Source organism: Amphibalanus amphitrite, unplaced genomic scaffold, assembly GCF_019059575.1.
Source record: "Amphibalanus amphitrite isolate SeventyFive unplaced genomic scaffold, NRLGWU_Aamphi_draft 000405F_arrow, whole genome shotgun sequence".
NCBI classification, from domain to species: Eukaryota; Metazoa; Arthropoda; class Thecostraca; order Balanomorpha; family Balanidae; genus Amphibalanus; species Amphibalanus amphitrite.
The window spans coordinates 421,703-444,640 of record NW_024881899.1 but is presented as its reverse complement, the minus strand read 5'-3'; the positions used below and the strand labels follow the sequence as shown (position 1 = coordinate 444,640).

The following is a 22,938-nucleotide window of genomic DNA, read 5'->3' as shown; positions in this document are numbered from 1 at the left end:
ACCATCTGCTCGATCCGTTTCCACCCTAGCTCTCGCAGCGTTTCCGTGACATGTTCTCGGTATCCTAGGCCGGTTACAACGCGAGCGCCAAAGTTGATGCACTTCTGCAGTCTGCGTTTCTGTGTGACGGAACAGCTTCCCCACACAGAGCTACAGTACCGCAGGTGGGGAAACACCAGCGTCTCCACCAGCAGCTGCCTCGTCTCTCGAGGCAGCTGCTGGTGAGGCAGCTCTCGATTCATTAACGTCTTTTTACGTCCAGACTGAATTAAAACAGACATCACTGATAAGCCCGTTTCAGGAGAGACGCGACATTCCCTTTGCTGTGAGTCGGTTCAGCCCTCTAGAGTGGCAGCGGGTTCGCGATTTGAACACACTTCCGATTGCCGGTCGAGAGACATCCGCCGAATGAATCCCGACGTGAGTCTAAATGAGTGAGCATTTCTCTGCCTTGTCCCGTCGGGATATCAATTATAGAAAATCTTCGCCGGGATCTTCATTTAAATTGGATTTTCTTGAGCCCGTCCATCCCTTCTATTTGGCTTGGCACGTCTTTCAGTCGGTCATCGTATTTGCTGGCCGGAAGTTTCCAGTTCCGGTGGAATTGGGCGCGGTAGAGAGTGGGGAAGAGAGGAGGTGAAGATGAGTCCCTTATTTCCAAGTGCTCTCGGCCGTGAGTTGCGACCTCTGGACGAACACCGCGCTGGCGAGAGAGCCACTGGAGAGGAGAGGACGGGCCCGAGACGCCTCTCCGTCCCGTTTCACCGGCGGCTGGCCTGGAGCCGGGCCAAGGGCGGCAATATAAGCCCATTTACGGTCGACGTCGAATGAAGAATGGGATGGAGCGGTGGCAGGGCGCGGCCGGAGAGAGACATCAGGAGCAGATGTCGTGGCCGACCAAAATCCCACGCCGCGGATATCAGAAATGACGCTGGGCGTCAGACCTCGATAGAGAAGATGACCTTGTAAAAAAAGAAAACCATCTTTTAAAAGATATCAGTATTTTCAGCCATTCACGCAAGAATCGCCTGTACTACACCCTGCACTTCTTCTGACACTTGCTGAAAAGCAAATGAGAGAAAAAACGTAACATTTGAATAACAAAAATGCAATATCAACAGCTTAAAAGTGGCAATAATAGATTACCGGAATAACAGAAAGCAGACAGCGCTTGAAGTTTGAACCGTTAAATCCATCCGTCAGCAATGCTATTATCAGTGCAGTGATCACACGAGACTCACTCTCGGTCTGTTTGTGTTCGCTTTTTGTCGTGTATTGTTGCCAGTCGTTCAGACGCCTCGCTCGCTGATCGTTGCTCGGCGACGCCAGGCCGCTGACTCTCGCGAACATGTGTCAGCGAGACGCGGGCGACCTACCGCCGCTGTGTCAGGGGAGGGAGACAAGAGGGCTGACGCAGCACGGACAGCTCCCGCTCTGAGACAAGACTGGCGCGGCAGGCTGGCGAGAGCGGTAATGAACTTTAAGCTAGCTGAGGACATCGCTGTTAGATTCGAGCCTAAAGCTCTGTACATATTCATATTCTTGTAACTTGTTTCCTGTGAAGAGAGCAAAACCTCATCTCATTTACAAACACAACTTGGTAACCGATATGCATATCTATCTGGTTCTTAGGTCTGGTCTGGATACCCTGTTGGTTAACTGAAGTTGCTAAAAAATAAGATTTTGTTGGCATTAATTTGTATTTGCTATTAATTGTATATTGTCATTATTTGTATTTGCCATCATTCCATGGAGAATCATGCCGACTTTTACGAGTCAGTGCTATAGTCACACTGTCTTGTTACTACTTCAACTACTAAAATTGCAAAACTATCCGACAACTCCGCATCGCTGCATGCTATCCCGCGGGACCCTGAGTGTCCACCCCCGGGCCATCAGTTGGCGTCATTTTCTGGCGTCACGACACGGACCGACTCGGCGGTACGGTCCGGTGGCCGTCAGAAACGACATCCGGACTGGCAGAGCAGGCCGTTTTCCACGGATAATGGGGTGTCCAGACATGGCGGGCATGGCCGCTGGCCGTGACGCCGCCGGGGTCAGTCGGGGGCGGGGTGGGGTGGGTACTGGAAGATGGAGGATTGGGCGGATGGGGGCCGATGAATCAGGAGGGAGTGTTGAAGTCTGGAAAGCGCCGATGAAGGACATGGACGCACCGAAGCACGAAACGAAGCTAGTGCATGTTTTTATCACTTTTGCCATAATCAAGGTGGAGCCTGATGGTCTTTGATATGTGTAACCTAATGCTGATTATTTCCTGTGTTTCTTTTATCACTTGATAGGTCTTCATCGAAACGTAAAACATCTTTCCATCGATTGGGGTGCCGGCTATGGGCCATGTTTTGTAAACGAGTGTCTCCCGGTCGTCCGCCGGTTGTCGCTAAGGCGCCATTTCTATTGACATTCACCAGGCTCGTGCCATTTTGTATCTGGTGATAGACAGGCCCTCCGAGAGTGCAACCGTTCATCCATCCACCATTGGTGCTTGTCTGGTCCTCGGTCTCGGTTGACCTAGTTCCTCGATATGAATCATTCCGGATACTATCGGGCGTTCCCCGGCGGTCGTCATTCATCCTTCTCCAAATTACCTCTGCTAGCTGTCCAGCTCGACTCCCGCCGGCTGTGTGACGTCATCGGGTGGCTGGTGGTTCCCGGGTGACGTCATCACAACTTGATTGCTACACGGCGAGTCAGTGTGTTATTGACCAGTTATGGATGTATCAAGGGACAATGTCCGGCTGACACTTAAATAATAAAAAACTTGTGATTCATTTTTGAGCAGTCTACCTAATAATCGTGTTAGTATCTTTCCGTTTACATTTCGATTGATTAATGGTTTCCTTATCCGACTGCACGTCGGCAAAAAACAATCAATATTTATGACAATCATTGTGTTGAGGGAGCTTTTGTGCCTATGTTGTGACTGATGTTCGAACCCTTGTGCAAAACGATGCTGGTGGTATAAACGTTCTTTTTGTTTGTAAACGCTTGTAAACGAACATTTATTTTCATCAACGTCTTCATTGTGATTTTCCGTTCGTCTCGTCTCATACCCAGATTGCACTTTGTAGTTATACCCTTTCGCTTTACTCAGCTTTCGCTTTTTCTACCCCTCCCCGCCGGTGGAGGGGGAGGGATAGAAGGAACGAATACGATATCCACACAGCGCCACCGACAATCCGGGGCTCCTTGCGTTCTGACAAATAGCCTGTGGCAAACGCTGGGAACGTGACATCTGGGCAGACTTCCTTCCTCGCTGTGGTCTAGTTGGGACTTTCGCTATCACGGCGCGAGAGAAGGTTTACCAACTCTCGGAGAGTGGAACCTAGCAGTAAGCTGCTTAGGTTTATACTGTTTCTTGCGCTGCCCTGGAATCTGCTAATTATTCATTGGCTGACGCTGTCTCGAGCTCGGTTGGTGGTATGGGGCGCACGCCGCAGACGGAGACCGCCGTGTTGCTGAGTGAGCCGCAGTGGCGGCGGCGCCGTCGGACTCTGCAGACCGTCTGGTCGTCCAGACCGTCGGCCCTCGTCTCGAACCCAGGGGCGCGGCGGTAGCGAGCTGCAGCCGACCCGGCCGGGGCTCAGCCGCCGCCGCCGCCCGGGACGGCTCCAGACGCGTCCCCGGGCCGGGGCGCCGGCCTGACCCCGGGCGCGGGTCTGTCCGGCGCCGGCAGCGCACCAGTTCCGATCGGCGCGCCCGCTGTCCTCTATTTCCGGCCGGCCGGCCAGTGCCGCTGCCGCCTATTCGCAGCTGGGGCAGCTATTTCGGCGGCGGTGGCGGCGGCTGTCGATCGGCCGGCGGCGCGCGCAGCTCGGCGCGGCCGGCGGCGGCGGTGGCGGCGCGCCGGTGCTCAGAGTGGCGCGACGCTGCACACCATGCGCCGGCGGCGCGCCGCTCGGCCGGGCCCGTCCTGCTAGTGCTGCTGGCGCCTGTGCTGGTGACTCTGCTGGCTCTGCTGGCCGCCGTCAGCGGTCTGGGCCGTCTGCTCGCCTGGATCGCACTCACCCCGCTCATCAGAATGGTGAGTGGGCTGTGACCGAGGGTCGAGCGGTCTCCCCCGGCGCAGAGAGGACGGAGCGCGCAGCCCGCTGAACGGCTGGCGCTGGCTATGTCGAGATCATTTGGAGGCTGCGTGGATGGAGTTACGGTGGGAGTGAGACTGGACATCTCCAGGTAACATGTTAGTGGTGTGACTTCTAGCTGAAAGTCAGCGTTACTGTGGCCGATTTAGTGATGAACACTGTCGAACGATAGTGTACTGGATAGAGTATACAAAGAACAGTTAATATCATTATATTTTCATTGTAGTACCGACCAAAATATCGTCACAGAACCGTAACCAGGACTACTTACTCGTACGCTGATAAAGGGTTAACTCTTGCCCCATTTTCACGCAGTGCATCGATAGAAATAATCATGTTCTGCATATACGTAATCCTGAAATGTATTTTAGCTTTAAATACTTACCCACTCTATTTTTGCACACGGCTCTCCGGGTTGGCAATTGACATGTGAGGTTTTATTAGTCGAAGGTGTATGCAAGAAGAATTAAGTACCTGGGGCCGACTGTCTCCAGTGCTATGTATGTATTTATAAAATTATCGTATAAAAGCCGGTATCCAGCATCACTTTGGGAACCATTACAAGCCTAAAAGTCTTACACACCATGAGCTTCCTTCGAAGCTCCGGTTCAGCTCACCTTCTTGAAGCTAAATTTAGGTTACTTCTAGAAATTGTTTCAGGTAGCCGTTACAAGCGTGATAAGGTCAGATTCGGCTCAGTCCCTTGTGATTGGAACACAGCAAAGTTTGCGTTCTCGTCGGGGTCAGTGGCGTTGAATTTGATAGATCGCTGTGATTTGGGATTTGGGATTCTTAGACCAGCCGCAGCTACCATGCAGTGTCGGTGATTCATATATGGTCGATAGATGGCAGTAGTGGTAAACGCCTGTAAGGTATGCTGCACCGCACGGCCCGTCCTCCCGCGGACACGGACGTATGACCAATGGCGCGAGTTTGACCACCATAGAGTTGTGCGCGAATGAAACCTTTGGGTTGAATAGGAAATCATTTTCTCGGATGTCTTGGAAACATGTTGTCAGAACTGAATTGTTTTTATGATACTGTATCACATGGCGGCGCGGCACATATGTACATCAACCAGCATCCCGGAAGACGTCCAAACTATATTGATAGACACGACCGCGACAGCTAGCAAGCCGCGGCATGAGGCGGCGGCAGTGCGACTGCCTCGAGGGCCGTATCACCGCTCCGGCGCCGTGTCCGTTGTACGGCTTCCCCTTGTAGCGCCGCCGGGTCGCGCTGCCTCGTTTGATGTCTGATGGCGGTGGTCCGGAACGAATGGATTCGCCCGGCCGGCTCGTCTCGTCCAAACGTTCCCTGCCGCTCCTGTTGCGGAAATTCAATTGTCTCAATCGTGCAGACGAGACTGCATGCATCGATCGCAGTTTGTCCAGATTCAGACCGGTCGTCCCGGACCGAGCAGGCATGTAACCAATCGCCGCGCTGCACTAGTTTCCGCCCCGGTCCCGGTGTCCGACCCAAACTGCCCGAGCCGTCTCGGTCCGTCGGAAAACTTTGTCCGAACAGTCGATAACGATGGGGCCCGTCGAGACCGGCAGTTCGAACTGCGCCCGTGTCAGGCGAGGGCTCACGTCAGCGCCGTGGTGTCTTCCGCAAAAGTCGCCTCGTGTGTCTCCGTCGGAATGGTGCTCAAATTTTACGGCACCCAGCTACGAGCGAGCAACAGCGAAAGAACATCTGGAAACTCGTCTTGGGAGTGATTAACGCTCGCTGAATGCCATGGCCGCTGAAATAGTTATCGTTACTTCTGCAGCTTGCTGACAAGCGACAGTTCCTGGATTTGAAGCTTGGCACCGCACGTATCGCTTGCAAGTTGCTGTTGCATTGCAGACGACATTGCGAAAAAAGAACTATTACGTCGGAAAGCTGTCAAAGTTGTGGAAAATTTAGTCTCCAAATAAGGTTAGGGACAACTTAACCCTCGCATGTGTAGGGGGGGGGGGGTCGGATGGACCCCCCCCCATGGTTTTTCGCGAATAACTCGCGTAAAAAGCGGCCGATCGCGACGAAACTTTCAGTACCCTCGCATTGATCAATTTTACACCTACCCTGAAAATTTCATGACCCTGACCCAAATGACCTTTGACCTGTGACCTCTTTTCCGAGACCATGTTTGGCCGGAATCGCGATTTCGCGTATGTCGGCTCGCACTAGCCGCGTGTTTGCAAGCTTTTCGTGGTTTCAAACGTTCAAACATGTGATTTGATGTTACTCCCGTGTGTGTCAAGGTCACCTGAAGGTCAGGTCAGGTCATTGACCTTTGGTGACCTCGGGTGACCTCGGTTCACTTTTTCGAGTTTTACATGTTTCTAGGCTAGTTTTTGGAGCTGAATTCGAATTTAGCAACCATTTGAACATTTACGAAGTAGTTTTGGTGACTTCGTAACATGTTACGAAGCTGTCAGAGGCGGTTGACACGTACTACGAATACCCGTCACGACGCCTACTGGTTGACCTGACCTGACCTGACCCGACCTGGTCTAAATGCTTCAAGACATCATCTGTGATCAAAAGTAACACGATATTCGTGATCAGCACCCCGAAAAACCCCTTAGCAGCCACACTTTACGACTTTCTAACAGGTCCCGATTTTCCCGACTTTGGGTCATTGACCTGACCTGGAAGGTCAACCAATGACCTAGGACCTTAAAATTGGGTATCATCGGCTTCCTCTCGTCACGGGCAACACGCTCGTTTTTCCGCGAAGCTCTAGCTCGATCAGGGGCCAAACGGCAAGGGGGGGTCCAACCGACCCCCCCCCCCCCCTACACATTAGAAGCTGGCAAACGCCGCACACATGCGAGGGTTAACCCTCACCCCGTTGGGGGGGCCATTTTGCCCCCCCCCCTGTGGTTTTTCCTGAATAGCAAGAAAACGGCGGCGCGCAGCGCCGCCAAATTTTCAGTACCTTCCCGGGCATCAATTTGACACCTTCACACCAAATTTCAAGTCTTAGGTCACCTTAGGTCAGGAGTTATTGAGGTCAAACTGAGGTCATGTTCGAGCAAAAATGAGCAAAAAACATGCAATCTTGAAACGCTCACCAAATCTACAGTTATCAAGCAATTTCAAAGTTCTTTATATGGTCTAGTAGACAAAAAGCGGCGCTACAAAACTGCTATCTCGGATTTTCAAAATTTTTGGTTTTTGACAAAAAAAAATCAAAAAATTGATTTTTTTAGAAAAAAAAACTTTTAAAAAATCCAAAAAATTTCCGAATTGCGAAAAACCGGAATATATGTGATAGTCCCAGCGCTCTTCTATATACATACCGAATTTCAGATCGATATCTCGTTTTTTGGCCAAGTTATAGCGAAAAAACTGTTCAAAAATGATGACGTCAAATTTTTGAACTCAATTTATAGCGATTCTAGACCACGTACGGCAAAAAAAAGACCACCATTGAACTCCCCGTGACGAGCTGCATCGATTCGATACCCATTTTATGCAAAAATATTAACTTTGAAATTTGACCTAATTTGACCTGACCTTGACCTGACCTTGACCAAACCGTGACCTAAGCTGGCCCCAAAGGCTGCCTGACCCATATAATCGCATTTGTCATGTAAAATGGACCATAAAACATGTATCACACGACACTTTCATATTTTGACCCCCCCCCCGTGACCTGACCTCTGTGACCTGACCTAGTATCAGTGACCTCAAATAGCAAAATATGTGTTTCAAGAACATTTCCCCATCGACGATTTTCAATGAAATGCATTTTACTCGATTTTACAACGCATTTCTTGAAATGCCTGTAAACGGTGAAAATTGAAACTTTGACCTGACCTGTGACGTCATCGGTTTGACCTAGGTCAATAAAATTGGGTCACAAGGTAGTTCCCCGTTGGGGCTATCCAACGCCTTTTACCGCTTGTCGCTATGTTGCGTGGTTCTCGAGATCTTAGGGGGGGCCAAAATGCCCCCCCCCCCCCAACCGGGCGCGTTGCTCGGCAGAGCCCAACGGGGCGCGGGTTAATCTGAAAATGGCCATCCTAAAACATCCAGACTTTATTGCAAATAGTAGCAGCTCCTTACAGGTTGAATGAATATTCTGCTTCTATTAACTATTGCTTAAAATTCAGTTTTATGAATTCGACCAATAGTGCAGATTTTTTTCTGGACATCCGGCGAAACAAGCCATTCGAATGTATTCAAGCTCTCAGCTGCATCTGAGCACTTCTGAGAAACGATATCCGTCGCACACATATGAGGGATCACTGGCGGAAAATACTTAATCCATCCTAATATCGGGCAATTTCGATGCGAATATTCGTCATCCCACGTCTGGTGGTGTTACTCCCATGGCTGGGCAGGCGCAGCACCAATCCATCCAGGCCGTACGGCCATTTATCACCGCGAATGAAGCCAAATATTTCCACTGATACGGTTCTGTGTGACAGCCGTGTTTTATTTATGAACAATAATTTCATTAATTTGGTAGTCCATTACATTTATCGGACTGCACTTTGTTCTGGTTATTTATTGTGATTAAATGTCTTGGACCTTGGAATCTTTCGGTCCTATATCATATATGATAATTGTGAACTTTATTTCCTATAATAATATGTCTGTTGTCTAGCGAGCTCTTGGGCTGAACTTAAAAGTGTTTTATAGTTACGGCTGTAGTTGTGTAACTGCAGTTTCAATAGGGCGCTATGTACAATTGTCGCTCGGCTCGTTTCTCTAGAGGGATTAGGCTCTGTAAACAGCCCGCCCGATCGACCGACTAGCTGCTAGTTGGCTGTGAATTGGAACCCGAGCCGACTTGATCGCTGGTCAAAGCTCACTGAAACACTCTCAGTCATTAGCTAAATTGAGCTGCACTGCCGCCGCTGTTTGCAGACGTTAACGGATTGGGCGACTGCAAGGGCGGATGCTGGGTATTTCGATTAAAGCCTATATGTGGATTGTGGACTGAAGAGCGCGTCATGGCTTAGGTCTTGTTACTCATCATATAAATGTGTAACGCAAGTGCAATGGTAGTGGTGGTGCAAACGCGTAAGTGGTACTAACTGGTTGAAATTGGTAATTCTCAGACATGATCATCATTCGTCCAGGAGCATAAAGGCTAAAAGCGTTCAGTGCATTGTGTTTCAAAATAGGTTGCCGTTCAACATTTGACATCCAATGAAGTCTCAAAACCATGTCTATCTCAACTAGTTTGAACCGTCTATATAAATCACCGTTTACCCTCTTAGATGTAAGAATCATTTGGCATTTGCCATTTACAAACCTATCCTGGATAGCTTTGCTCTGGCGGCTGCTCTGCTCCTCGGGGTCTCAGGAAGCTACTGATCGGAGTACCTCCTGCTCCTTTGGTCCTGTGTGACGTCCCGTAGGCAGCAGCGGATGGTCGCTCCTTCCAGCTGAGATACTTCGGTAATGACTGCTCCGCGCGCCGCGATAGGAGGGCGCAGGGAGGGAGGGAAGAAGGGAGAGGAAGGAGAAGTCATCCCCTCTGTCTGAGCTGCTGTCCATCAGCATCTGGTGTAACGATATCTGCGGAAACGGCCCAATCCGAGCATGGCACTGCTGCAAATCGTCGCTGGCACTCGACGTGGTTGTGGGGTCCGCTGGCCCCTTTTAGTGCAGGGATGTGACCGTACTACTTAATTAACAGCGTGCTCCCTGAGAAACTGAACTTGCCATTGCATCATTGGATGAGAGATAAGCAAGTCACATAAGTATCGCAGGCACAACATGAAAACGTGCCAACTGCTAAACAGGCGTTCTCCTTAGAGGAAGTACCTACCTCACTAGTCACTGAGCCATCACGAGACTCCTGATGCTTGTCGCTGTCCCCTGGCTCCCGCTGTGACCTGTGTCTGGGGCGTGTCGCTGTCCCCTGGTGACCCTGTGTCAGCCGTGTCACTGACCGTGTCACCGTGTCAGTGGGAGGAGCGCGTGAGTCAGCAGAGACATATCGACCTGATGCCGTGATCGATCCCCCTGCCCGTGCCGACGGCCCGTGGCCCCCGTCCGACCGACCGATATCTTCCCGGGGTCTTCTGATGGCGACATCGATCTCTTAGGTCTCCCCCTGACTCTGTGTGTATGTGCGTGTGCCTCCTCGAATTTTGAATGAGTCGGGATAGAACACTCGTGCTTGGTGCATGATCCTGTTTCCTTAGTCTTGACATTGCACTCTTACATTCAACATTAGGCTATCCGAAGGTGATAAACAGTTGACCCGACAAACAGTTGGCAGATCTAACAGTGGAGATAGGGAAGCTGTGCAATATCTATCGTTCTCTTGTTTCTTTATTTAGGGAGGCGTTATTGATATGAGAAATAAATAACTGCAGAAAAAGAATCGTCAAGGGGCATCATCAGTGCGCTACCATCATGAAATGAACAAATTTAACCTGCAAACCACGCACGCACGCATTGGCACTCTTCGCCCCCACGAAGACACCTACCTTCACAGACGTGTCAAGCACCACCGTCGCTTTTAACATTTCCCTTTCCTTCACCGCGTCAGCTCCGAAACGTGTTGTGCGGAGAGAGCGGCGGAGAGGGCGGCGGAGAGAGCGGGGGAGAGAGCGGGGGCAGAGGGTGTGGGGAGGAGAGAGGGAGCCCGGGCACGCCGCCTCTGGATCGATCCGCCGCCTCTGCCCGGCTGCCGGCGGCGGTCACCTGCCGCCTCCGACTCTGTGGAGCGCAGGCCGGCTCTCGGCGCGCGCTCTCTCTCTGGGCTTCCACAGGAGCGGCGACGGTAGCGGCGACGGCAGCGGTGACAAGGATGGTGGTCGCCGGGCAAAGACTGGTTCAATCATGCACACGCACAGTCCTGATGGAGCCTCAGCCAGCAGTGACACTGCTCTGCAACTGAGCGTGTCGGTCTGTTCCTGAACGACAGCTGGAATCCCTGACCTGTTGATGACTGGATCAGTTGCCTTGGGCTGACTTTCCCCGGTGGTACTTGGAAGCTAATGTCTAACCCATGGTCTACACCACAAACTAGATAAATGGTGACACCGAATTATCCTTGGTAATAGTTTCATTTCCTTCGTTATTTCACATCTAACACTTGTGCTTGAATACCTGTTGATGTTCCCGGACTTCCGTGCTATGTCCGCTTAGTAACCCGTCCGGGCGGTCAGCGTATCCGGATGCCTACCCGACAGTATTGTCCGCCTATTGTACGAGAGGCGGCGCAGTGGCGGCGCTGGTGGCACAGCTCATCACTAATTCAACCGGCGCACCCTTCAGCAACAGTGTCAGTTGCGAACGGCCCGGAGACGGGCAGTGGCGCTAAGGCGGTGTGAGAGGTGGTGCGAGGCTGGGCAGACCTGGGACCGGGAATGATGGCCTGTTCTGGATGAAACAGCTCGTCGGAAGGAAGCTGTTAACGAATGATGATGTCGTGCGAGTTGTAAGGCAAAATGACAGCCATTACCGGAATTTACGAAGGACTGTGCGTTAGAGCGTCGTCTCAGATGGCAGGGGGTGATAAGGTGAAAGACAGAGTGTTGGGAGGTCTGGGAAGCGTGATTATGATTTCCACTAATGAAGGAGGAATTAGGAGGTAGGGTCTAAAAGGTTGGACTATTGAAGGCAGATAGAATCAGTAGCGGCGGAACACCGTCAATTAAGGGGACACTGCCGACTTTTGGTCCAATTCTTTTCATGCAACGCCCATAGGGCTAATGTTAAAATGACAAAATCAAAGGGGGCACGCCACGGTGCCCCGGTGCCCTCCCCGTTCCGCCGCCTATGGATAGAATCTCCATCAGTTCAACGAAAACAGCACTGAGTCTAGTGGTGTATCTTTGATAAAATAAAGGAAATTAAAAACTGATCGTTCCATAATTGGACAAGGAATCAAATAATTTATGAAATTATAGAACGGTCCATAGCCTTCAGTAGCCTGTATACCGAGGTCTATGTAAATTAGCATTCATGTAACCGTTCCAACAAAGAAGTTGATTAAAACTCTTAAGTAAGGGGTTAGAAACGAATTTTAACCCTCGCCCTGGCAGGGGGGGGGGGTCGATGCGACCCCCCCCCCTAAGGTTTTTCGAAGATAGCGTAAAAACGGCGACGCGCAGCGCCGCCAAATTTGGCACAGCCTATGGGGCAACCTTTTTACATATGACCTGAAAATTTTAGGTCCGGATGACCTTGGGTCAGGTCACCAGGTCAGAAAAACCGGTACAAGGTCATGGTCAAATTTCAATTTTCTTTTTGCACCTGTCCAACTCACAGTTTTCGACTGATTTCCTTCAAACTTTCAGGATGTGCTAAGTTCACCGAGTTGTATAACATATAGTCCGTTTTTTTTAGGTCACTGACCTGAGGTCAGTTAGAGGTCATTACGTCGTAATGTTAAGCCTATGGGAAAATACTAAATTCGGAAAATACTGGAGATATCCGCTTCGTTTTATCACTTTTGTGCTTTCAAACCACGGTACTTAACAGCAGGTCACTTGGTGCTTCTTTGTTTGGTGTACTTATCCATGGGTCAGGTCAAATGAGGTCAACTGAGGTCAAATGACGTTTTTGCCAATAACTTGGCACATAATGACGCTAGAGCTTAAAAAATGGTATCATTGTGTTCCTAGTGATCAGCCGAATTAAATGATATGCGATATGATGCAATTTGGTTAACTTGAACTTAATTTATTAATTTAAGTTTACTTAAAATTTAAGAAAAACTTTAAGTACACTTAAGCAAGCTAAAAAGTATATCATTCGACGCGCCTTGACGTGCTGAGTTCACTGGTGCTTTTCTTTTTGCTCTATCTTAATTAGATCAAAAGTTATAAGCGGAAAACTTTTGACCTGTTTTTAGCGAAATTTTTACATTTATACCCCCCAAAACCCCCCTAAATATTGACCTAGAGCAACCAAATTTGCACAGGGGCGAGAACTCCGGAGGGCCCACCTACCTACCAAATTTGGTGTTTCTAGGTGCCATAGGAGCCAATCGCGAGGGGGGGTCGCATCGACCCCCCCCCCTGCCAGGCCGTGTTATGAAAAATGCCCTGCCAGGGCGAGGGTTAATATTCAGTTTGCCTTGGGCTAGTGAGAAAACGGCTGTTGCCTTTCAGTAAACCATAATCTACCTCTGCTCTAACAGTTAAATATATCATACATACAATTATTTCCTTGGACATTTTTGTGCGCGCACAGTTCCTTACTTCATAGCTCCTAAAACCAAAATCGCTCACTTCTTAACTTCTAAAAGTCTGTCCCAGGTTCTCAGTTTACAATCGTGTTTCCATGCACCAAGTTGGCGGCAGTTCACTGCTGAAGCGATAGCTATCACCCATTTCAGGCAGGAAATAGGTTGCCGTCGGGGTTCCAAACTTATGCCTTCCGTTGTCTCCGGAACTTTGACGTGTAAGTCCAGCACCCAAAGAGCCGATTTCTCATGACGGTTTGGCCCGATTCGTCCTTGGGGTAGACCCTGTAGATTTTTATGCACGCCGTCCATCGACGACGGTCTCAGGACGCCCGCTGCGGTCGATCCGTCAACGCTCGGCGGCGGGCGGTGGTTTGCGCTCGTTCCCGTCTGCCGCTCTTCCGAGCTGCTCTGTCGAACCATCAGTCAGTGTCTCATAACCAGCCGAGCTTGCTCCGGAAGAGTCCACCTTCCGGTCGGCGCAGTCTACTAGTCCTTCGGGCCGCGACGTCGCTACGCTGATCTGATATACATATTAGTGTCATAGGTACCTGCACCGCCACACTGACTTGTCGTCTTTTTATTTTCACCTTATGCATGAATGCGAGATGTCTGTTTCTCTCCGTACTGAAATTCAAATTCATCATTTGATTATGTTTTATTTCCCTTCTTGACCTATTCTGAAAAACAGTACACGTGTATTAAAATGACAATGCGTGAACAGATTGATTTAAAGGACCAAAGAAATGGATGTTTGTTTTTTGGAATGTGTCATTAAATTTTGTTTTGCTCGTAATGTTAAACCATACCTATCTATTTTATGGATATGCGGTTTTCGAGGTTATTGGCTCTGTGAATTCTTAAGACATACTAAAAGTTTGCCACTTTTAGCATTTTGTTTCCAATTACCCTCTGAATGATGATTTTCTCTCCACCAGCCTAATGCCGTACCTAGATGTAGCCGATCGGTCGGACGCATGTCCTACTCTTTCCCATTTGTCCGCAGCATGTTGCAGTCTATCGACGACTGTCTGCTGTCCCATTGCCCTCCCCCTCCCCGGTATCTGCCGGAGCGATGCGGCGACCTTCCGTCGAATGCCGCTGAATCGATCCGGCTCGTCGGTGGCTCGTCGGCCGCCACGCGCTCTTCCCGCTCTCCCCCTCTTCCTCTCTCTCCCTCTCTCTCTCCTCCTCCGCGCCACCGACGCTTCCTTCATCCACCGCTCTTTCCCAGCTGTCCAGGAGACGCGATCTGTGTTGTATTTCCAGCTGTTACTGGTCTATTGGAAATTCCAGGTGCATTCAACAAGTGGTTGTCTTTTTTATCAAATTTTGTGCGGTGAATACTGGCACTGGGCACAGTCCATAACTATCTCAATCTGCACCATTTTTCCATTCATTTGATTCTTCCTATTCTCAGTATTCAGTGCTCAGTTATTTTCTCTCCCTCTCTCCTTATATTACATGAAAAGATATTAGGACATTACATTGGAAGGTGCATTGCCAATATTTAGTGCATCGGAAGTCAATCAACTTCTGTATGCCACAAGCCCCAAAGACAACTCTAGACTCGGCCTGCAGAAATTACGCACGAATTTCTACCCACTTTCACTCACTTATCTAATGTGGAGAGCACCTAATGCTGCTTTGAGAGACCCGTTTCGCTCGAAGCCGGAAGCATCAGCCTTTGAAGAGCCGTCCCTGAGCGGAAGTACAGCCAGTGAATAAGAACCGAGATCGCAGATAGACTCGCATCTCTGCTGGAGCCCTCAGAGCTCCGGGCCGAGCCCTATTGACCGGAGGGACGTACTCAATAGCTTGTTGACGTAGGATCAATGCCAGACCATTCATGCGTTTCGCCGATATCGATTTTGTTCGCTGATGTGGGGTGCTTTTCCAGAACTGCAAAACGAAAAGAACTCAGAAAATGCGTCATCAAATCTATGATAACTGACAATTATACAAATACGAGGCAACAAGCCTTGCAATGTCGTATATGCTCCGACTCATCGCACATTTGTAAGTGGATGCGTGTATCACGCTTTTATATATCTGGACATGATCTGGATTAAGAAGTAATAAGTAGAATCTGCGGCCATCCGAATATTTCCAGCAGCTTGCGTTTTCCTGATATGCTACTTGCCAGTCTTCTACCATCCACCCTCACGCCTTTCATATGCAGCAGTCGCTTGCTTCTCACTAGCTCGCACTTCATTGCCACTCATCTGCTGACCTCCCCTTGCATTGTTGCTATTCCGACGCAGCCGACGCTTCCAGTAACGCTCACTTGGGGAAACTCTGCCTTCCGGCATATGCAAAGTCTTCACCGTCGTTCTGACCTTCCGGCATATGCAAAGTCTTCCCCGTCCTGCTGCCTTCGGCGACGCCGCGATATTCATGTTTGATCAATGAATATGAATATTAGTCTTGTACCGCGCGCCGGAAGTCTCGTAAACCCGGGCTCCGTCGTTGGAGCTCGAGCTGCAACTTCCGGTGTCCAAGGAGCAACTGCGGGTGTCAAGCAGCAACTTCCCATTTTCAAGCAGCAACTTCAGAAGCGTTTGCAATACCTAACTTCCGGTAGCAATACCTAACTTCCGGCTGTCTTTGCTAACTTCCGGTAGCAAGGACAGTCTGCAGCTGACGATGTTTGCGGAAGCAGCCAGCTTCCGCCCCTCAGTTCCCGAGTCATTAACTTCCTTTAGTACCCTAGCCGAGCCAGGCTGAAGTTGCTTAAAAAATGCAGACGTTTCCGGGCGCCAGTGTTGCTCGGGTGTTCGGCAATCGATTGGAGCCGGATCGCCGCCACTGCGCCTGGACTCGGTGACTGGTTAGGAGTTTGTACTGCTGCAAATCTCTAGGTGAATCGTACATATGTATATGCTCGTATACACAACGGCAGCGCAGAACAAGTAGTTTTTGTCATGTAAGTATTTAAAACACCAGCTTTGTTTATTTGTTGTGGCAGCTTTCGAAAGATGTTCGTGTTTGTTCTTCAGTCCGTATGAAAACACTAAAAAACACACACAATAGGTACACAGGTACTGACCCCCAGGTATGTACCTGTGTATTGTGTGTTTTAGAGAGGCTGAAGAAAAAAACGAACGTCTTTCGAAAGCTCTTGCAACAAAGAAACGAACTGGTGCTTCAAATATTTAATACTAGAATGTCTCTGTCCCAGCTAAACAATGACATTTATAGCTACAAACCAAGTACCTAATTTTGTCATTTTACGCCCCCCTAAAACGTCTCATATACTGATCTCCCCCGAGGAATGGCGCTTTTAATGATATATTTGTTATTTCATACTCGTACAATTATTTTGTTCCTTATTCATAAGCATCACGGACAATGCATTCTTTTCATTGTATGGCGGTCAACCGGATCCTTATGATCAGATATATTCCAACGATGTCCGATTTCATCGAACTGAAATGATTTAGAGGTACAGAATGCATGCATCTGGAGGGCGTTTAATGCATACAAATGTGTCGGCCAAGGCTGATTTATTTTCATTACAGTTCACCGTGACAGCTGGGCCGAGCTGCGCAGTCAGCCAGGTTCGTGACCTAGGCCACTGACGCAGTTGTCCTTTATCGGACAAACATACAGCAATTTTACTCGGAATTGCTCTTCAATAGCAATAATTTCTAGAATAAATGCATCGCATCCAAAACTAGCTGCCTGCACATATGCTATATGCAGTAATAGAAAAACTTGTGGGTACTAGTAAACAACATAAAAGCACCCTCAATTCTCAAACATGTAAACGTCTCATGAGTCTGAACCTCGACCAAGAGCAGCGTCTGCTCCCGAAGCTCATGAATTCCAACTCTATCGGCGACCCTGCCCTCCAAAGCGGCTCTATGAAACAGTCCCACAGTGCAGTATATAGCTCCGTCTGATGCAGAGGTCACGGTCGAGCTCTGTCTGATGCAGAGGTCACGTTCGTGACCGCGGGACACCGATGGGTCGCCTGGAGTATATCGTCGAGCCCCGATATTTACTGCGGTTAGACGGAGAGTTTGTTGACTAACGTTAATAGCCCCGGAAACAAACTTGCCTGCAGAGGATATCAGTAAACACCGTGGTCATTGGTCAGGTCATATTGCTGAAGGAGCATTTTTACCACCACGTAACTGCTTTGAATATTGAGTTTTATAGATTGTTTGTTCCTTTGCTATATAGGGTTAACTCGAATGAAAGTCATTTTGTATGTGGAAGGATAAACATTCGAGGAATTAGTTTTAGCTTCAGGGATTTTTCATCGATTTGGTGCTCTCTCGGTCAAGTGTGTGGCGTGATCATTTCTAATTAACTGTTAGCGCCAATGACTGTTAGTTTGTAATGGATCCAAGAACAAAAACAGAGCTAAAGCACCGCAACCCGCCGTTTTTTTTTCATTTTCAGTCCTATTTTTCTCGTCCGTAATCAGGTGCTTTGGGCTCATAATCTGTTCCGACCGTTCAACTCTAAACAGAGTCGTGCATAGTGCGGGCTGTTTTGCTCTCTCAGCTGGCCGTTTTGTGTGTTTTTACCCGGTGGCTGTTCCACCTGACGAGAGTTACAGTCTGCTGTGTGGATCGATACCACTGGGCTCCCACTGCTGGCCGGTCGACCCAGCGCCACCGCTCCGGTCTCCGACTGCTGCCCTCAGGCACAGTGACCTAGGCTGAGAGCAGCGCCATTGGTGGACGGCGTTTGGTCGGGTCATCGTGGTCCGAGTAGAAGTGCTCGCTCTGCCAGCCAGTAGCGTGACTTGTTCCTCATAGCACGGGCGTGATTCCGTGCAGTTTTGCTCCTCTTCACTACTCGGATTGAGGTTCTCTGTCCTATTACGAATGTCACGGAACATGCACGCCGCTATATTTACACATAGCCGACTCGATTTTTATGTGCTTCAAAACATGGTAGCTCTGGTTTTATCCACCACATATACCTATAGCTCAATGGCATTTAGTGAAACAATGAGCCGGCATGTTTATTCCTACAAATTGAATTCAAAGGTCGATGTTTCAAGCATTCGCCCCTGGCACTCTGAAATCTGAATTAATTGGGCTATTCAAAGATACTGCGCCGCCTCACGCTGCTGTAGTGCGGCACAGCCTACCAGCGCAGGGAGCTGTCTGCCGGCACAGCCTACCAGCGCAGGGAGCTGTCCGCCGGCACTATCTACGAGCGCAGGGAGCTGTCCGCCGGCACAGTCTACCAGTGCAGGGATCTGTCCGCCACACGAACAGACCGGCTGACGTCTCCTTGTGCGCGGTGCCGCTGGTATTCTATCCTCCTCTCGTCTCTGACCTGCCCTGTAAACGGTGGCCGGTTTATTTTCGGCACCACCGCCTCTCAAGCGGATAGCCGACTGCCCACTACATGAATAATGCACCGCAGGTATAATACCGCGGGCAGCGAAATTCATATGAACGAGGCCGGCAGGGTTGATATGTGTTGATATTCCTTCTCGTCTGTATATGTGTGCTGGGTAAAGTGCAATTTAGATGTGCGGGGTTGGCATCCGTGTGGACCTGTAGTGTATTCGCCTGATTTTTATTAGTTGCTGTCACACAAGCATAGAAGCCAGGGCTCGTAATCGAATTCGATGTAGGAGTCAGAAACCCGGGCTCGGAATAAGAATCGAAGCCGCCCTGCCGCGAATCCGAAACACTGCTGAAAGCTATTCTTTGCATCTGGAACATACAGGCATTCGCTCATTATGGTATGGTTCAGCTCAGAAACGCGTTTGTTATGTGTAACATCAATGTGCGATAGGGATTGCTAAACAAACCTTCGTTTCTCAATTCACATGGTAGGTACGGAAGAAACACAATTTACGCCACTGGAACTCAGGCATTTAGTCGTCTATCGTCTATCGTCTCCTGATCGTTTGTCGTCTGTCGTCTGTCGTCTGATGTCTGCCATCTGTCGTCTACCGCCTGTCGTCTACCGCCTGTCATCTACCGCCTATCGTCTACCGTCTACCGTCTGCCGTCTGCCGTCTCCTGCCGGAGAAAACGTCTCAGCAGCACAGCCTGACTCGCCTCCATTCAGGTTAAAAATCAATACGCCTCTGTGCCGGCCAGCCGACCAGAAGCGGAGGCCGAGAGCGGTGACGTCACTGCCCGCTCACCTGGGCGGGCGGTGACGTCAGAGGGACAGTAGTGACGTCATAGGGGCAGCACCATTGTTTGTGTGCGTCATGAGCTAGGTTTATCTTGCGGTGGATGATCTGGAACAGCGTATTAACTATTAGTTTCATTGGAACGAAGTAAGCTGTTACGCGTTTGAAGCTCTCCCGTTTGTTCTGTTTGCATGCAACTGCCCAGTGCCCACGGTTGCTTGGCCACGATGTGGCCCCTGGTGGTTGGCCATTTCAGACAGCCCTTCTTACACTTTGTCGTTAGCTGAGCGAGGGAGTTGAATGGCCGCGGCCTTGGACGGCTTCTTTTGTGACAGAAAGCCGTTTGAAATTCCTCGGACGCACATATGACGCATTATACACTGCTAATGATCCCATTAGGCGTGTCGTAATCTACTTACCAACTCACAAAGAGCCGGAGCTTCAAGCAGCGGGTCTGGCGGGGTCGTTGTCATGGCAACGATGTCTGTCTGTGCTCTAATCTCTGAGATCAACTCCGACCCAGGCCAGACTGCTCCCACCCAAGATCACTTTATTGCTAGCTCTAACCCATGCTCTGGTGCACCAGTCGGAAAGTTACATGAGCTCTCAGTGACTGATACGGGACTGGCACAGACCAGAATGACAAACTCCACGTGTCTTTCTTCCCTCTTTGATGACACGTGGAGTGGTCCGTCCCGACTCATCGGCCGCCAGTGACGGTCTCCCGAGCCCCTGCACCTAATGTAGTCATGTGGCAATGAACGGCTTCCCTTGGCCGAACCGCCTCGCCGCCAGCAGACCAGGCCGTGACATCCCACGTGAGTCATGCTCGTTACCTGCTGCCCTTGAGGAGGGTGAGGGTGATGCAACATCTAAATTCATCGAACATGGACAGGCTCCTATCACGGAGATCACGGCTTGTGTTTCATCAGGGTAAGGCTATAACTGTTTCATCTTTCCTGTAGCGTGGATAATGGATATGGTGATTGTGGCATTTCAGTTTTTCCACAATGTGAAACAGAAATTAAGCAGCTTTACTTCTATGCTGGTGTAAGCACTTCTGAATGATGAGAGTAACACGCCACAGTATGTGGTCTCATATAGTGAGTTGAAGGGACGGATCGCTAGGCGAGGCTGCGATATGCAGTGCCACTGAACTGTCTCGCGCCCTCCAGGGTAATGAGGCGTGTCTTATTTGATGCGCCGCAGTGCCGAATGCAGATGACGAGCGAACGCCATCGTCGCAGCCGGGGTGTGGTGTGACCCAGCCTCTACGGACTTGATCTGGATTAGCGAATATGGATTAGCCAACCAAGTAGGACTACCTTAGCTTACATATGGAGGTGATATCGAAATAGGAGTGGATGCCAAGTGCCCTATGAGAAAGGTCTGCGCCGCTGTATCACTTCTTCCCCACTTTGGGGCAATCGTGGCAGCAGTGGGATTTCCAGCAAAAAAGCAAAAAAAGAAGATAAAAACTTGCAAAATCACTTTCTGGTTAATAACTGTGAATTCCATGCAGTTTAATTCTAAAACATCTTTGTCGAATTCAGTTGGGGTTTAATGCTAAGTTGGGTATTTCAGGTCATTTCAATGTGTGAGACCTTACATCATTCCATCGAACCCTTTTGATGGCGTTCGCTGAAAAATGTCTGTTCGTTTGGAACTTCGAGGTCCGAAGAATGTGCGTCCGCTTGCGATTGGCCTGAATACTTTTTGTTGCCTCAGCAGCCATCAAGCCAAGATGATTTGTGGCCAGCCATGCAATCAAAAACTCATATCTGCGCGTCTATAAATTGGTTCCAATCTTCACATTTCCTGAAATAAATTGTTAGGGCGGGTATCTCTGACTAGCTTTGCCGGTGGGTTTGAAACATTCGATATAATAGGCTTAATAACGCAATTTTTTACCTTATATCTCTTGAAAGATTTCAGGAAAATATGAATGAACATATAATTACAATATAAAACATGATTGAAGTAGCAAGACACCTATTATTATCTTAACTGGCGTTACACCTAACGCGGCATTTCAAATTCAAAACATTCTTGCCTAATATGTTCACTGAACACACTGACATGGAAGGATACCAATGTCAAACACATTGTAAACGATTTTTACAGCGCGCTGCATGTTTCCTTTTGACCCTAAACCTCCGGTCTTCGACGACACTGAGGTGATAGATTAAAAGATGGCGGCGAAAGAGATGCAGTCCCATCGATGTCGGCGATTGTTAGCGTGGCGTGGCGAGGTGGTGACGGGGGCTGAAGGTAGTGTTTACAGTGGCAGCTAACCGAGAACAAGTCACCAACGCTGATCTAACGCCATTTTGGTTTCTCCGGCCCAGCGCAGAGCGCCGCCGTTACGCCGTTCCGACACACTCATGGCCAGCTTGGCAGCGGTAATGGATGACGCTTTTTGCGGCAACGCAGTGAAATGAGCCGTGCAGCACGACGCCTGCGACCCAGATGGAACTCGGGTGCTGGGCTGTTTTCGGCACGGGTCACTCGTGATTGGAAAACAATGTTAGATCGCTGATGAGATGACGTTCATTGACGATGTTATCGGTTCGTCTGCCGCGTCGCTGACTCTCAGGGTCACTGCAACGTGCCCCTCTTCTTTCGCGCCGTCGATGACCCCTCTGCCCTCTTCTGCGCCCTTGATAAGCCTCTCTGTATCTCTGTTTCTCTCTCTCTCTCTCTCTCTCTCTCTCTCTCTCTCTCTCTCTCTCTCTCTCTCTCTCTCTCCCTCTCTCTCTCTTTCTCTCTCTCTATCTCTCTCTCTCTCCCTCTCTCTCTCTCTCTCTCTCTCTCTCTCTCTCTCTCTCTCTCTCTCTCTCTCATCTCTCTTCCTTTGCACCTCGATGACCCCTCACCCTCCCGTCTGCACCCTCGTTAACCGCTCTCTCTTTCCCCTCTGCCACAGATTTCGGCTCTGGTGAACGCCTCGGAGCGGAGTGAGCGGTCACCGCTGCGCTCCGAGCAGCGCGCGGCCGTGCAGAGGGTCGGCCAGGCCGTCAGTCTGGCCGTCGAACGGTTTGTCACCGTCGGCGAGACCATCGGCGACGACAACCCCGAGATCAAGGTCGACATGTACGAGGCGTGCAAGGAGGCCAGGGCCGCAGGTGGGACTCAACGTTGCCATCACCACCGTGAAAAATTGTTTTAAAAAATAGTTTTTTTCGTTGTGTCAAGTGTTCACCTAGCTTTTGTTTATTTCCATGCTCGTAAAATTGATTTACTATATAAATGTTAGAAACGTTCTACTTTCTATAGAAACAGGATCTTCCTAGCGGATGGTGACATGAAACACGTAAATAATCCCTATCCCATATGATCTGAGTGATTGTGCAATACATTAAACTCCGGGTTGAGTGATTGATTTTAGCAATGGCATCGTGTGTTGCGGCGCTCCGGATTGTACAGGAACTAGCGTCAACACTTGTTTCGAATTCAATATGAATCTGCCGTATTCCACGCTTCTCTTATTTCGCTGTCCTGAAATGGAGAAAGTGTGTAAGGTTGCACTCTATCCTCCGCTTCATATGCCACTTCCTGAGCGA

At 49.6% G+C, this 22,938-nt stretch overlaps 1 protein-coding gene across 4 annotated transcripts in view; it reads left to right on the top strand.

Annotated features, from left to right (window-relative positions):
* LOC122390687 (alpha-catulin-like) overlaps window positions 1-22,938 on the top strand; it is a 78,030-nt gene that overhangs the window by 4,487 nt on the left and 50,605 nt on the right. For 3 of the 4 annotated variants that reach the window (XM_043383860.1, XM_043383859.1, XM_043383862.1), the window contains exon 2: window positions 22,302-22,500. In XM_043383860.1, the coding sequence (XP_043239795.1) occupies window positions 22,302-22,500 (199 nt within the window). Of the gene's footprint in view, window positions 1-3,888; window positions 4,043-22,301; window positions 22,501-22,938 lie in introns of those variants that run through there. The other variant, XM_043383861.1, reaches the window with a different exon arrangement.